The sequence below is a fragment of the Haplochromis burtoni genome, unplaced genomic scaffold, assembly GCF_018398535.1.
Source record: "Haplochromis burtoni strain Fernald_Lab_line unplaced genomic scaffold, NCSU_Asbu1 Contig_410, whole genome shotgun sequence".
In the NCBI taxonomy this organism is placed as follows: domain Eukaryota; kingdom Metazoa; phylum Chordata; class Actinopteri; order Cichliformes; family Cichlidae; genus Haplochromis; species Haplochromis burtoni.
In genome coordinates, this window is record NW_024582771.1 from 1 (window position 1) to 17,120 (window position 17,120).

The window sequence follows — 17,120 nt, forward strand, 5'->3', positions numbered from 1 at the left end:
CAGGTTGTGACTCCTGTGAACAAACTGACACAGTGTGATATTACACATATTTAAATCTGTCTTTACTGATGATGTTGAAGCTGCTGAAGGCTCAGTGAAGTTTTGTCTTCCTGCAGGTTAACAAGTGAAATCTGACAGTGATGCACAACACAAGAGGGCGCCTTCATCCTGCTAACAGGGATGTAGAGGAGGTTAAAGCACCTCAGCTCAGTTTGTCCACATGTTTTACATTCTGCCATGTTTTTAGGCTGAATAAACCCTTTATCATAAAGTGCACTGTGTCATAGATCCTGGTAAACTGGATCAAAGCATCATTAGTTAGATTAAACTCCAAACTAAATAATTGACTAACACTGTATCAGCAAACACCATGGTTTAACATGAACAGTAAAAATCTCATAAAATGACTATGAGGACTCTCTTAATATGTTGTCTGTCATCTACAGCGCCTCTCTGGGGGTGATTGCAATAATACACGTCTTTTTTTCCACACCTTTTCTGGTCCCTGTAATTTCACTTTGTTCCTGACGTTAACATTTTCATAGCACCTGTTAAAAATGTGACTGGCTGAGTCAAACTCTTTCATTTAGCTTGGCTCTCTAACTTTGCTAAATAAAGTTACAGATCCAAGCCTTTTATTCCTCTTGAACGAAAAAAAAAATCAACAGCTTTGTAAATGCACCATATGGGCCACATTTAAAACCACAGTATTACTCTTCATAACAAGAGAAAAACAGGTCAGTTACAGTAGAACAACTACATCATGAAACCGTAATGGTGACGACAGAGCAGCTGGAGGCTGCTGTCATTTATTTGTATTCATGATCATTTTGTCTGAAGATCTCAACATGAAATGATTCGATCAGCTGCTGTGTCTCATTCCTTACCAGATGTTGACTCTGATGCACTTTTGTTTAATGCCGACTAAAAGCAGTGAAGAAGAGCTTCAGCCTTCAGACATTTCACTTCGGACAGAAGCCTCCATAAAAAGTGACTCAGACACAAAATAATAATAATGAAACTCCAAACTTAAAACCAGGACTTGTTAAAATTTATCACCCATGAGACTTAAGGACTCTTTGACCTCCAGCAGCATATTTTGAACTCGTGTTTTATGTCATTCTCTGGTCTTTTCTAACCAAGAAAATATGATAAATATTTAAAAAGCTTTCATCTACAACAGTGGTGAAGAATAACCACACCTCTGTCTTCATTAACAGATTAAAATTAGTGTGTGAGGTCAGAGGGCCACATCCATCAGCATCATTGGAGTTTCAGGGTCTCATCTGGTGGGTCTACAGTTTGTTAATGTGTGTTCTGACAAAAAGATCACTTTCATGTTCCTAAAGAGGACACGTACACTTTATGTGCTTATTTTGTACTCTCTTTATTTTCTCTATGCTTTTAAAAGTGTCACATAAACAGAATTTCCAGTTTTTCTATTTTTCATATATTTAATCTTTCCCTTTAACTTTAACAACTAATGTAAATTCATTAGTGCTTTGACAGCACTGACTGGAGTGTTTTTGAAGCCACAACTACAGACCTGATGATCTCACCGGTGCTGTAACATCTTCCATCAGTTTCTGTGCCAAGTTTTCAGGTAACGACCCTGCCTGAATGTGGAGAGGACTGCAGGATATCGCCAACCACAGGAGACCATGCCCCCACACCAGGGAGAACAATCAACTGGTCAAAGACCTGAATGTTTTCCTGCAGGTTTAACGATCACATCTTCACACCCCTCACCCTCTCCAACCACATCACACACCACTTCCCACCACCACCCACCCCTCCTTACTGACTCACCATCTACACTTTATACGTGTGAAGAAGATGTGAAGTAACTCTTCAGCAGACAAAACACAGGTAACAAACAGTGAGTCACCCTCCTGCCCCAAAGTCTGAGCTGACCAGCTGGCTCCCATCATCACACAGATCTTCAGCAGATCCCTAGACCTGTGTGAAGTCCCCTCCTGCTTCAAGCACTCCACAATCATCGCGGTCTAAAAAGCAAACAAACCCTCTGTCACTGAGTTAAATGACTACAGACCTGTCGCCCTGTAGGACATCACAGCCCCCACTACCAGACCCCCGGCAGGATGCTTACTGGTCAAACACTTAAGCAGATATATATGTATGTCATCAAGTTATATTCTCAAGTTCTGTATTCATAATAACCAGTTATCCATCCCTTATTTACTCCATTATTTATTCCAGTATCTCTGTACACATAAATATGTTATACATGTTGTTGCTGTCTGTTCGTTTTTTCTGATAAGTTTACTGAAAAGCAAAGAAACAGAACCCATTTCCTTGGATGTGTGCGCAGAATCAGAAAGACTTTATTTATCCCCAAGGGGCAATTAAGATACAACAGAGCAGCATGGCGTTGAAGATAAGGGCAGGGCAGATACAGGCAATAAGAGTGAGATAATAAATACACAGAATATACAGTATATACACAGTTTTAAAATTAAAGTGACTGAATAGCTGAATAAATAACTGAGTGACTAAACGTGAGTAAAGTGTCAGCAGCACAAAAAGAGTGTAGTGTAGTTTATGTTTCTGGTGTGGGAAATCGTCTTATTGGCTGGAGTTAAAAAGCAGGGTGGCTCTCCTCCTCTCAGTCCTGCAGGAAATGCAGCGGAGGCTTCGCCCAGAGAGGAGCTGCTGAAATGCGGGGTGAAGAATGTGAGAGGGGTCGTTGATGATTGGGCTGCCTGTCTAAGGGCCTGTTGGCTGAAAAACTGCCAGAGTTCTGACAGACAGGCCAAGTTCGTCACAGGTTTTTGGCACATACATGGTAATAAAGATGATTCTGATTTTATAACTTTAAAATCATTTGTCTTTCCTCTTCCTCCGTCAGCCTTTTTTTTAATATTTCAGTTTTACAATAAAAATAAATAAATTAAACATCTCTTTTCACGATGTGAATTCTATTTTCTTTTTATCTTAAAATGAAACTGCCACTTTAAGACAACCCGTTCCCGCTCTAACTGCGCATGCTCTGCGCATGCTCGTCTTCACGCTCTCCCCGTCGCTGATCTACAAGTGTGAGGATGGGTGTAACCAGCGCGTGACTGCGTGAGCTGAAAGGTTCCATTCAAACGCAGATCTGCGGCTAAACAGAAACCAGAGGAGGAGGGTTTGGTTTGAATCGGAGCGCACACACGTGTTTCTGTCCACACTTACGGGGAGAAATGGCAGAGAAAGGCGTCCTTCTGGATAAAAAGACCTGTTGTTTGATCTGTTTGGATTTGTTAAAGGATCCGGTGACTGTTTCCTGTGGTCACAGCTACTGTACCAACTGCATTAATTCCCACTGGGATAAGGAGGACAGGAATGCCACCTACAGCTGCCCAAAGTGCAGGAAGTCCTTCACAGCGCGGCCTGACCTGGCAGCAAACACCACGTTAGAAGAGTTGGTGGAGGAGCTGAAGAACAGTGGACTTAATGTGGGAATGAACGGTGACGGTCAGACCGAGCTGGGGTCAAGCAGGCAAAAAATCAAGCAGAGAATCGAGACCAGACAAAAGGACGTGAAGCTGCTTAAGCTGGAGGTGGAGAAAATCAATCTGTCTGCTGATAAAGCCCTGAAGGAGAGCAGGAGCGTTTTTGATCAACTCACCCAGCAGATCAAAAAAAGAAGCTTTGATGTGATGTATCGGATCAGATCCCTGCAGAAAGCCGAACAGAATCGAATCAAAGAGCTTCAGCAGGAGCTGGAGCAGGAGATCACTGACCTGAAAAGGAAAGACGCTGAACTGGAGGAGCTCTCACACACAGAGGATCACAACCAGTTACTGCATCGCCTTCCTTCATTCACTCATCCACCTACAGAGTTACCCAGAACCAAAATCCTTCCTCTGAGCTTCTTTGAGGATGTGACAGCAGCTGTGTCCAAGCTCAGAGCTAAAGTACAGGACATCCTGAGGGACACCTGGGTGGATGTTTCACCCGTGGTTGATGTAAACCCACAAACAGAGCCAAAGTCCAGAGCTGACTTCTTAAAATATTCATTCCAAATCACGCTGGATCCCAACACCATAAACACACAGCTGTCATTATCAGAGGGGAACAGGAGAGCGACGTTAATGAGAGAGGAGCAGTCTTATCCTACTCACCCGGACAGATTCATTAGGTGGAGGCAGGTCCTGAGTAACCAGAGCCTGACCGGCCGTCGTTACTGGGAGGTGGAGTGGTGCAGGAAGAGAGTCACAGTGGCGCTGGCATACAAAGATATCAGCAGAGAGGGGTCCATGAACGAGTGCGCGTTTGGATTCAACGACAAGTCCTGGGCGCTGGAGTGTAACTGCAGCAGCAGCTACAAATTCATACACAACGGCGTGAAAACAGCCGTCTCGGGCCCGTGGACGTCCCGGCTCGGAGTGTACCTGGATCACAGTGCAGGTGTCCTGGCTTTCTACAGCGTCTCTGAAAGCATGACTCTCCTCCACAGAGTCCAGACCACATTCAATCAGCCGCTCTATGCTGGACTCTGGTTCAGTGGATATCACAGAGCCACTGCAGAGTTCATTGAGCTCGGAGCATAAATGAGACGACCTGCAAGATTTTTTTTTTTTCTTTTTATCATCATTGTTACAGTTCAAGAATAAGAAGCGGTATTCAAGACTTGCAAGTATCTAGAGACACAGTATTCTATGACAACAGTGACTTTTTATTTCACCTCCTCCTCCACACCATCATCATCATCACCACCTGACCTCCTTTTAGTCTTTGTTTTGTTTTTTTGGTAGCTGAAGAGTTTAGGAAATGCTGTTTAGACTTATTATGTAAAACAGAGTAAAGTACAAAGTAGATTTACTCACGGCAGTAAAATAATGCCTGAATCTGCTATATTTTTATATATGATGTTATTAGAGTCCTGAAACTGATGCATCCAAGTGGAAGCAGCAATTTAATTTGTGTCTCAGTGGTTTGATCTGCTTTATGTAGACTTAGATTTTCAGTGGGTTTGCAAAGAGAAACAAATGGATGAGAGGAAATTTAAAACAGTTCTGATGCCAGATTTTCTTTTCGTGTTTAGTACGGTTCTATAATCTCTGTGGATCATTTGATAACTTTAAATGTCTTTGTTCCAACTTGGAGTTATTGGAGCTTTTCATGTTTTTAATATGACTTCGTATGTAAATTGTTCCAGACCTGCAGCTAAGATACTCGAGTATCTTCAAATTTGAAGCTGAGTATTACTTCCATACTTTCCTCCACTGCTGATGACCTTGTTACCTGCTGCTCCCTGTTAATGATCAGCCTCAGTTCTGATAGTAAACTGTTGGCTCTCGTTCTGTCAGGTTGTTGCTCAGTGACGTCTTGTTTTCATTTTCAAATGTCTTCTTTTAACTCTTTGCTTTTGTTTCTGGTTTGTCTCCTTGAATTTTACAATTAAACTTTAAATGCATCACGTGTGTTTCATCATTGGATGTTTATAGTTGTGACTCTTTGATTTGCTGTGTTGCTCTTAAGCAGTATATGTTTACAATAAGTTAGTATCATAGTATACCACACAATATGAGTACTTTTGTTTAACTGAAGTTATCACTATTATCATTCTCACTGTTCAGATCACGTTTTTCATGTAAAGATGGAAATAAACACTGAGTCAGAGCGTTGCTGCTGGTCAGTCAGTATATTAACAGAACATGGTTCATAAAACTGCTCCTACAACTGTTTTTGAATCATTTTTAAAGACGTTGTCTTTATTGTTCTGTTTTTTGTGGTTCGGCACTTTATAGTGAGCCAGTTTTTTTAACTTAAAGATACTTTGTGAATTTAATTCAGTCATTCGGCTACTGAAAATCAAGAAAGTCTCCTCTTTAAGTTTAAAGACTTTAAACTTTAAAGTCTCCTCTTTAAATCCCTCAATTTTTCTGACTGTCTGGACTCTCAATCCAGAATAAGTAAGTTGTTATACGGCGTTGTGGACAATGTACAGATCCTGAGAAACAGACAGGCTGTTTGACAAAAGGAAGGAGGCCATTTGTGTTCAAGTAGAGAAACTATCGCTCTGTAGAGGAGGAGGGCAATAAATGCTGTTCTTTCATCACTTCCCAGCAGTTTAAACCACCCACAGGCCTCATCATGTGATGTTATTTGTGCTTTGTGTTTTTTTGCCCGCATGATGCCACATTGAGGACATCTCGTTGTCATGGATGTGGGACTGGATTTATGACAACTGAGGGCTCATCTTACAGTGTCTCACAGATTCAGTGCAAGAGGATCACACAATGCATTTTTATTCATTAGATAGCAGATAGAAGTTTGCTGAACATTTTAAATAATTTAAACAAACTGGTGTTTTGTGTAAAATTACAGTGGGATGCAAAAGTTTGGGCAACCTTGTTAATAGTCATTATTTTCCTCTATAAATCGTTGGACGTTACAATAAAAAACATCAGTTAAATGTATCATATAGGAGACACACACAGTGATATTTGAAAAGTGAAATGAAGTTTATTGGATTTACAGAAAGTGTGCAATAATTGTTTAAACAAAATCAGGCAGGTGCATAAATTTGGACACCACATTTTTTGCAGAAATTACAGCCTCTAAACGCTTCCTGTAGGTTCCAATGAGAGTCTGGTTTGTGGTTGAAGGTATTTTGGACCATTCCCCTTTACAAAACATCTCTAGTTCATTCAGGTTTGATGGCTTCCGAGCATGGACAGCTCTCTTTAACTCACACTCCAGATTTTCAGTAATTTTCAGGTCTGGGGACTGAGATGGCCATTCCACAACGTTGTACTTGTTCCTCTGCATGAAAGCCTTAGTGGATTTTGAGTAGTGTTTTGGGTCGTTGTCTTGTTGAAAGATCCAGCCCCGGCGCAGCTTCAGCTCTGTCACTGATTCCTGGACATTGGTCTCCAGGATCTGCTGATACTGAGTGGAATCCATGTGTCCCTCAACTTTGACAAGATTCCCAGTCCCTGCACTGGCCACACAGCCCCACAGCATGATGGAACCACCACCATATTTTACTGTAGGTAGCAGGTGTTTTTCTTGGAATGCTGTGTTCTTTTTCCTCCATGCCTAACACCCCTTGTTATGCCCAAATAGCTCATTTTAAGTTTCATCAGCCCACAGCACCTTATTCCAGAATGAAGCTGGCTTGTCCAAATGTGCTTTAGCAAACCTTAAGCGGCTCTGTTTGTGCTGTGGGTGAGAAAAGGCTTCCTCTGCATCACTCTCACATACAGCATCTCCTTGTGTAAAGTGCCTGAAATGGTTGAACGATGCACAGTGACTCCATCTGTTGCAAGATGATGTTGTAGGTCTTTGGTGCTGGTCTGTGTGTTGACTCGGAATGTTCTCACCAATCGTCGCTTCTGTCTATCCGAGATTTTTCTTGGTCTGCCACTTCGAGCCTTAACTTGAACTGAGCCTGTGGTCTTCCATTTTCTCAATATGTTCCTAACTGTGGAAACGGACAGCTTAAATCTCTGAGACAACTTTCTGTATCCTTCCCCTAAACCATGATGGTGAACAGTCTTTGTCTTCAGGTCATTTGAGAGTAGACCCCCATGTTGCTACTCTTCAGAGAAAATTAAAAGAGGAGGGAAACTTACAATTGTCCCCCTTAAATATTCTTTCTCATTATTGGATTCACCTGTGTATGTAGGTCAGGGGTCACTGAGCTTACCAAGCCAATTTGAGTTCCAATAATTAGTTCTAAAGGTTTTGGAATCAATAAAATGACAACAGTGCCAAAATTTATGCACCTGCCTGATTTTGTTTAAACATTTATTGCACACTTTCTGTAAATCCATTAAACTTCATTTCACTTTTCAAATATCACTGTGTGTGTCTCCTATATGATATATTTAACTGACACTTTCTATTGTAACAACCAACGATTTATACAGAAAAATAATGACTATTAACAAGGTTGCCCAAACTTTTGCATCCCACTGTATCAAAGTTTAACTGAGTCAAACATATTGCTGCATGCTCCTGCAAATCAGACAAACACATCAGACAAACACAAACATTGCCTTCCTTAAATGCCATTTGTATCTCTGTCAGAATCATACTTTAGAGCCTCCCTTCACAGATGTGTTTGGTCAGGATGGGTCTAAACAGCATTTCCTGTAGGAGGTGAACAAGAGCAGAGATCTTGAAGAACTGAAGGATCCGGTGACTATTCCCTGTGGACACAGCTACTGCATGAACTGTATTAAAAGCTTCTGGGATGAAGAGGAAAAGAAGAAAATCTACAGCTGCCCTCAGTGCAGACAGACTTTCACAGTGTGGCCTGTCCTGGTGAAAAACACCATGTTAGCAGATTTAGTGGAAGAGCTGAAGAAGACTGGACTCCAAGCTGCTCCTGCTGATCACTGCTATGCTGGACCTGAAGATGTGGCCTGTGATGTCTGCACTGGGAGAAAAATGAAAGCCTTCAAGTCCTGTCTGGCATTTTTGATCTCTTACTGTGAGAAACAGGAGGTGGAGGCCATCAATCAGTCTGCTGATCAAACAGTGGAGCACAGTGAGAAGATCTTCACTGAGCTGATCCATCTCATCCAGAAAAGAAGCTCTGATGTGAAGCAGCAGATGATACCAATATTAAACACAAACACTGGGTCTAATGACCCAGGACCATGACGACATCAAAGTTTAGATTTGTGTTAAATAAACACAATACATATAAAATATCTGGTGTAATGCTTCTCATACAGTCTTCTCATCTAAAAATGAGTTTGATTTGTTACAGTGTGACTGTACAGTTGTACCAATGCCTCATTCTCAAAGTGTGGGAAAGAACTTGGATGAAGATGTTTCTAAATATAAAGTTTGGTCTTTATTCATTGAAACGCAATTTTTTTGCTTAGGTTTTAAAAAAAATTTTTTTTAAAAAACCCCTGGTGTTGCTTGCTGAATGTTACAGCTCCAACAAGTCCAACAACCAAAGTGTAACTAGGTCACTGTTGTTATTGCATGACATAAAGAAAACATAGCACACCCTGCCTGTCACAGATAAAGCTCTTTATGACTCTTTGTTACATTCCCTTTACAGACAAGTTTGTTTAAGCCTGTATTGAAAATGCATGGTGTTTACATAGTTGCTAAAGAGCCTCATTTTGTGTAAGAGGTCAACAGGAGCCGTGTCTCATTCACAAAGTGCAGGAAGGAACTAACATTGAAACGATTTAAAATTTAAAGTGTGATCTTAATTCATTATAGCTTCATTGATTTTGATAAAGATTTTAAAAACATAACAAATACAAAGTCCCTGGTTGTTGCATTCCAAATGTCAAATCTCCAGGTCCATCTATCAAAGATTAACTAGGTTGCAGTTGTTACAGCACACTGTAATGCAAACATAACACACCCTGAAAACAGTGCCTCGTGATTTTATGACTTGTGGTGCCTACCATTTACAGACCAATCTGTATTAGGGTGTATCTAAAATTTATGGTGTATGTGCAGTAAGTCTCATTTCCTTTAAGATGTGAACACGAGTAGCAATTTTTTTTTCCTACCGAATTCAGAAAGTGTCAGTCAGTGAGGGCAAAGCTGCACAGCAAGGAGATCGAAAAACTCAAATAACATTTTGAATTCTACAAAACTTTGGATAGTACAGAGTGTGTCTGTGACTGCACAATAGAACTGCAGCCATACCCTGGCTCTTATAAACAACTCATTGTCACTCTGCCAAGATATTTTTAGTGCCTCCCTTCACAGATGTGTCTGTATCAGGATGGGTCTAAACAACATGGTGTAAATGCAGTTGCTGGTGAGCCTCATTTCCTGTAGGAGGTGAACAAGAGCAGAGATCTGTTTCCCTTCAGAGCACAGAGGTTGTTTCTGTTCAGGGAAAGTCAAACTGTCTGACAGTCACTGAGAGACGGTGAAACGGCACAGCACATGAATCAAATGGACCAAATAAAATTCTGCTGTTCAGTCTGTTTGGATCTACTGAAGGATCCGGTGACTATTCCCTGTGGACACAACTACTGCATGAACTGTATTAAAACCCACTGGGATGAAGAGGAAAAGAAGAAAATCTACAGCTGCCCTCAGTGCAGACAGACTTTCACAGCGAGGCCTGTCCTGATGAAAAACACCATGTTAGCAGATTTAGTGGAGGAGCTGAAGAAGACTGGACTCCAAGCTGCTCCTGCTGATCACTGCTATGCTGGACCTGAAGATGTGGCCTGTGATGTCTGCACTGGAAGAAAAATGAAAGCCTTCAAGTCCTGTTTATTTTGTCTGGCATCTTACTGTGAGAAACACCTTCAGCCTCATTATGATGTGGTTCCATTAAAGAAACACAAGCTAATGGAGCCATCCAAGAAGCTCCAGGAGAACATCTGCTCTCGTCATGATGAGGTGAAGAAAATGTTCTGCCGTACTGATCAGCAGATTATCTGTTATCTCTGCTCTATGGATGAACATAAAGGCCACGACACAGTCTCAGCTGCAGCAGAAAGGACTGAGAGGCAGAGAGAGCTGGAGGTGAGTCGACAAAACATCCAGCAGAGAATCCAGGACAGAGAGAAAGATGTGAAGCTGCTTCAACAGGAGGTGGAGGCCATCAATCAGTCTGCTGATCAAACAGTGGAGCACAGTGAGAAGATCTTCACTGAGCTGATCCATCTCATCCAGAAAAGAAGCTCTGATGTGAAGCAGCAGATCAGATCCCAGCAGGAAACTGAAGTGAGTCGAGTCAAAGAGCTTGAGGAGAAGCTGGAGCAGGAGATCACTGAGCTGAAGAGGAAAGATGCTGAGCTGAAGCAGCTATTGAAGCAGCTCTCACACACAGAGGATCACATCCAGTTTCTACACAACTACCCCTCACTGTCAGCACTCAGTGAGTCTACAGACTCATCCAGCATCAATATCCGTCCTCTGAGCTACTTTGAGGATGTGACAGCAGCTGTGTCAGAGGTCAGAGATAAACTACAGGACATTCTGAGAGAGGAATGGACAAACATCTCACTGACAGTCACTGAAGTGGATGTTTTACTGTCAGATCCACCAGAGCCAAAGACCAGAGCTGGATTCTTAAAATATTCATGTGAAATCACACTGGATCCAAACACAGCAAACAAACAGCTGTTATTATCAGAGGGGAACAGAAAAGAACATTAATGAATCAACAACAGTCTTATTCTGATCATCCAGACAGATTCACTGTACGTATTCAGGTCCTGAGTAGAGAGAGTCTGACTGGACGTTGTTACTGGGAGGTGGAGTGGAGAGGGGGAGGAGGTTATGTAGCAGTCGCATACAAGAATATCAGCAGAAAAGGGAAATGAATGTTTTGGACATAATGACAAATCTTGGTCATTAATTGTAACAACAACAGTTATACATTTTGGTACAACAACATCCAAACTCCTGTCTCAGGTCCTCGTTCCTCCAGAGTAGGAGTGTACCTGGATCACAGAGCAGGTATTTTGTCCTTCTACAGCGTCTCTGAAACCATGACTCTCCTCCACAGAGTCCAGACCACATTCACTCAGCCGCTCTATGCTGGACTTTGGCTTTACTGCAATTTTGGAGACACAGCTGAGTTCATTAAACTCAAGTAGAATGAAGTATTTTGGTATTGTCTAATATTGTTGTATTTTACTTTTATACAATGGTGACATGCTTGAATCCCTGTTGGATTCTGAAATCACATATCTGGATGTTTGCACTCATGGAGATTCTGCTAGTTTATTAAACTGAAATAGACAATCTTTCATATTGTGGTTTAAATCTGTATTATCTAGTTATTGTTTTTTCTCTCCATGCTGGTTTGGCATTTCTCAGAGATCAGCTGTCAGTCAAACATTATGGGTGGTACCTCCACATCTTCTAGTTGTTCTCTTGATGTTTCTGAGTTTTTAAAGGAGATCTTTCCTGTGACTGTTTATGGAGGCTATCACTGCTCATCATCATTTTGATTTACTAAAATATTTCTCCACATGAAAATGTAAACTTCTCTATCCTCTAAATGTTTCTGGAAAATTAACATGTATTTTTACGCTGTCCTTTTTGTTCCACTTCATAGGCCTTAACAAAGAGAGCAGAGCTTCCTTTATCAGAGTTCCTTGTGTCGGTTTGGCAGACTTTATTGTTAAAATCAAAAAAGATCTTTATGAATACATGAAATATATGAGTTTATTTTTTAATGTGTGATCAAAGTACAAGTTTTCAGGATTAATAAAATTCTCAGCAAAGTCTTTTCTTCTGTCTTCATTCCAGATCATTGAAGCGTCCTTACGGGGAAATAAGTTTTGTTCCTTTTTTTAAATAAAAATCCTGTTGGGTGAGATATTTAAACAAAGTGGGAAAATGACAACAACACTAATAGTTTAATTGCTTGGGTTTTTTTGTTTTGGGGTTGTTTGTTTAAGACTGTCACAGTCCTGGGTCTGGCACCCAGTATTTTGAGTTTTGTACTATTACTGATTTTTGGTTTCGGTTTTCAGTATTATTTTCAGTGCTCTGCTTCTGTGTCTCAGGCTCTTCGTTCCCGGGGTTCAGGTTTTCATAACGTTTACTACCTTCCTCATGTTCTTATAGTTAGTTTATCCCAGTTTAGGTTCTGTCTGTCTAAGACTTTGTTTGGATTTTGCCTTTCACTATAAATAAATTCACTCACAGCTGCGCTGTTGTCAGTGCCTCTTCTCTCCACATGGTTGCCTGGCTAACCGTGACATAGACAGTTTGGGTTTTGGGGGTTATGATTTTTTTTTAAAGTTAGTTCAAAAGTGTTTTATGACATTTAGTTTTTACACATCTTCCTGCAGGTTGACAACTAAAGTCTGTGAACTGAGGTCAACACAAGAGGGCGCCTTCATCCTGCTAACAGGGATCTAGAGGAGCTGGGAACTCACACAAGTGCAGGAAGATGAAGTTTGGAGCACTTTGGCAACAGTGGGGAATAAAAACTCCCTTTTAAAGCAAAGAAACCTCCAGCAGAACCAGGCTCTGCAGTGCCCAGTTGGGATTGAGGGAGGAGGACATGATAAACACACCCACCCACTCCACCATGCCATGTTATATTCTTCACTTCTATTGTGCACTTTTTCACCCAGAACGTTAGACTCACGTGCAGTTTCCACATGTAAAAAATAATTAAAAATCTGAATGTGTGTTCATCTGATTTATTAAACACTTAAACACAAGCTACAGTATTAAATGAGGCTTTTGCCAGGATTGTCTTTCATCCCCACTGTAGCTCACACTAATGATCAAACCTTGTGTAATAACTGTGTAATTATATCTACAGATTCATGGACAACGGTGTCATATATTGACTACAAATTATCACTATATGCTATTATTATCATTTTTAGTATAAAATTACACAATTCTTAATGTGTATATTTTATTAAACATTACTATAAACAAATGAAAGGAAACATTTCAAGCTCAATTGATAGATGACTATACTGTACTATAGTTAATTGTCAGAATTAAATATTTAAACCATAAATTTGTTGGCAAACGTTTCTTTTTCAACACATTGTTGTGCCACACCCAACGATTTAATCTTTGGCCTGTCGTGGTTTAATCCTGAGACTGTCTCACACTCCAGGTGTGAGATTAAAACACAGTGCAGTACAAAGTGTGAAAAAAATAGTAATAATAATGCAGAAATGCAGAAATTATACTAGATAAGTAGAAGTAAACAAGGTAGTGACAGTTTGAGCTTTCCATTACGGCCCATGATTTTTTTCTTTGCACCTGCTGCTTCCTGTTAATGATCGGCTTGATGGTAAACAGGTGACAATCATTTGTTGCTCAGTGAAGTCTTGCCTTTAACCCTTCACAGTTTTTTGTCACCTAATATACCGACTGCTTCACCTGCTGATGTTTTTCAGAGAATAACAACGTTTACTATAAATAATGTTTTACAGTTGAATATAAATCTTAAAGGAATCATCTATAACACATAATTAGTGGCCTTGTCTGTGTTTAGGCTCAACATCAACATGGTAACGAACACAAATACTAAACCCTGAAACCTGAATTTCTAATCTGTCACAAATTGTTTATTTAAAAGTAAACTAGGCTTCATAAGTTAAGTAACTATGGCACTATACCGCACACTACATGTACTGTTTTAAATAAGAAAATGATCAGCCCTATGACTCGTAGAGAACTTTTACTTTTTTTTGCATACTGGTTTTTCCAGCTATTGTGCATTGTGACTGACGCTGAGCATATAAATAAACACGAGAAACAAGATAAGGTGCAGACTGAGACTGTGTAAAGTTAACTGTCTAAATATACCGGAAGCGACAGGCTTACAGTTGGTACACGTAAATCACAAGGCATCAGGAATTAACTAACTGGCAACAGAAAAAAGGAGGAAAACAGCTGAAATCAGACTGCATCAAGTAACAGCAACACAGTAACAAAAAAACGTCATGAGCAACTCATGGGACTACAAAGGGATTGGGTGATACACATACACATAGACGGATATGGGGTATAGGGCAAAAAAAACTAAGAACCAAACTACCAAAAGACACAATCAAAGAAACATGTATAAATAAGCATAACGCAACAATGAAGTTCACAGAGTTAGTCATTGTAATCAAAGATCTCCTCGCGGTGTTGGTTTCTCTACATCTCTACTAACGATCTAAGAACTTTCAAACTACCTGCATTAACTAACTTAAATAAGTTGACGCAGTGCCCGTTCCTCCTCCTCATCTGCTTTGAGGACAACAATACTCATATTGTAAAATCACAAAGGACAGGCTCTTTGCAAAGCAGAGTGAAGGAGCCCATCTATGTTAAGGACGGGAAACCATAGCTCAGAATCAGAATTGGTTTACACACAAACAAGCAATTTGTCCTGGAGTCACAGTGATATGAGTGAGTCATATGCACAGATATTATAACAGAAATTAAAATACATGAAAAGGCCATAAATGGGAGCTAGGGAGAATAAATAGAAGATGATGTGCAAAGTTGTGGGGTGAGGGGGGGGTGTTTAATAGTCCAGCAGCCTGGTGAAAGAAGCTGCTGTTATGCTCTGAGCTGTTAGTTCTGATGGACCCTGAGGAGACAAACAGTTCATGTCCGGTGTGGGAAGAGTCAGCAGCACTCTTCCTTGCCTGTCTCAGGTGATCTTGTATGGGCAGCCAATCACCTTCTCCTTAGTGGATGACGCACTGCAGCCAGCCTTTTGTCCATGGGCAGCATAGCAGATGGTGATGGAGGAAGTGAGGATAGATTCAATGATGCAAGTGTAAAACTGCAACATCATTGACTTTTGACCAACTAATAATTGAATTCTGTTTCACACATTAAATCACGATATTGTCCTAAAAGATCTAGAATACCACCTTTGATACAGAGTAACTTGTTCCTAGACCTCATTCCTGTGGTGTAGGAACCAGCTGTAGATACATAAAGTTATTATCTATTATTATTTGATTTGATTTTCTTAAAACTTGAAAGCACGTGTTTACAGCTAATCAAGTCTTCAGTATGTGGAATGCCCCAATGTGTATTCCTACAAGAACATATACGTGTGAACAATGTGCTAAGTAGAAGATGACAATGCCAGAATAATGTTGTTTCTACCAGTGTGGAAAAATTGGTTTATATATTCAATAATAAAAATCTTTTACAAGACTTGCAGTGCTGTGTAAAAGCTTTGAGTCATATTTGTTTATATTTTGCTTTCAAAGAGCCAGACTTTCTAAAAAAAAAATTTAATGTCCTTGAGCAATAATTCTGAAGGTTTTGTGATAGTGTTTTATAGTCCCCACACACCCTTTTAAGCTGCTTAACATTGACCTGATAATCCTTCAAGCATAAAAAAAACACGCAACTCAAGGAAAGAATCAGTGTTGTGCATACAAATGACAGACAACTTGGCAAAGAAGGCTTTTAAAACTGTAGCTTTAGGCACTCTGTTGCTTGCAGTAACAACATATGTTAGTACCCAGGACAGGTTACACCAAAAAGCTTCTGTTCAGTGACGATTAATGGGGAAAAAAAACCAAACAATCTTTGTTTCACATGAATTAATCAGCTCATGACAAACAAAGCAATACCCAGTTGTTCCGCAATCTCAACAGCAGGCTGAGAACAATTTCACTGCACTGTAACAGGTTAAAAGCGCAATAAGTGAAGAGAACAAACTTTGTTCTTGATTTTTACACCTAATTAGTTTCACTGCAGCCCGTGAGAAGCAAACACATCAATGCATAAACATAAAAAAGGACAAAAAAGTCTAGTCCACCTTAAGGGGAACACACAACTCTTTTTTATCTGTACTGGCTCACTTACCAGGATGGGCGAGACAAATGAGTAAATCCCCCCCAAAAAAAACGAATCACAAAAGAAACAGCAAAACCTCCACAGCAAGAGCAGCAAGGGGCTCAAAACAGGGTTGAAACTCAGCTTCTGTTGGAGCTCGAACCATGAAGGAGCATCACAGACTAAGACATTAGAACTGGTAATAAATAAGAATAAATAAGAATAAAAATAAACACATGCTGTATGTGTAGTGCATGAAGTGACTGTATTCTCTTATTTATTGTTTTCTTGTGTTTGATTAAACTCCAAATGTTCTATTCTTTGACTTATGATTTTGATTTTCTAAGCTTTAAAAAGAAACTGTCTGCATCATTGTGTGGTTTTCTTTTTTTGTGATTATCACAGCGTCAGTTCTTTAACCTGTTTGTTAGACGATCCTCTCCCTCCTGTTTTGTGTGATTCTAATGTCCTTTTAGGGGATTCTTCTGTCTTTTTTCAGCCAATGAAGGCTCGCGTTATGTTTCTTAACAGATCTGTCTTGCATTCTTATATACAACAGTACACTCCTCTACTGATGATCAAGGGTGTATGCCTATTGCAGTCCTGTCACACCCCCCCATGGCATCTCGCCAATACTAACCGCCACCAACCCTGAGGGGCCCTCCCCTTGCCACTGCCTGCTCTTCAGAAACTCCTGTTCCTGGAAAAACCACTGTTGACTCCGCCCACTTCGGTGGTGCATAAATTTCCTTGTTCACATGTTTTCTAGTTCCTCGATGGGTGTAACCAGCATGTCTGTGGTGAGCAACTACTTTCCTTGTTTCTGACAGATTAGACACTGCAAGGTGAAAGGCACAGCACATGAATAATGGATAACATTCTGC

At 40.4% G+C, this 17,120-nt stretch overlaps 2 protein-coding genes across 2 annotated transcripts; both read left to right on the plus strand.

Annotated features, from left to right (window-relative positions):
- The first annotated feature begins 3,046 nt into the window (after positions 1–3,046).
- On the plus strand, positions 3,047–5,704 carry LOC102291514 (tripartite motif-containing protein 16-like protein). Its single transcript, XM_005944721.3, has one exon. It carries the CDS (start codon positions 3,204–3,206, stop codon positions 4,554–4,556), a length of 1,353 nt encoding a protein of 450 aa, XP_005944783.1. The 5' UTR covers positions 3,047–3,203; the 3' UTR covers positions 4,557–5,704.
- A 3,981-nt stretch (positions 5,705–9,685) lies between these two features.
- On the plus strand, positions 9,686–11,666 carry LOC106633724 (tripartite motif-containing protein 16). The gene is given in 4 exon segments (XM_014340873.2): positions 9,686–11,107; positions 11,110–11,269; positions 11,271–11,320; positions 11,323–11,666. Coding segments are annotated over 4 exon segments (1,665 nt in total). The 5' UTR covers positions 9,686–9,885; the 3' UTR covers positions 11,556–11,666.
- The last annotated feature ends 5,454 nt before the right edge of the window (positions 11,667–17,120 follow it).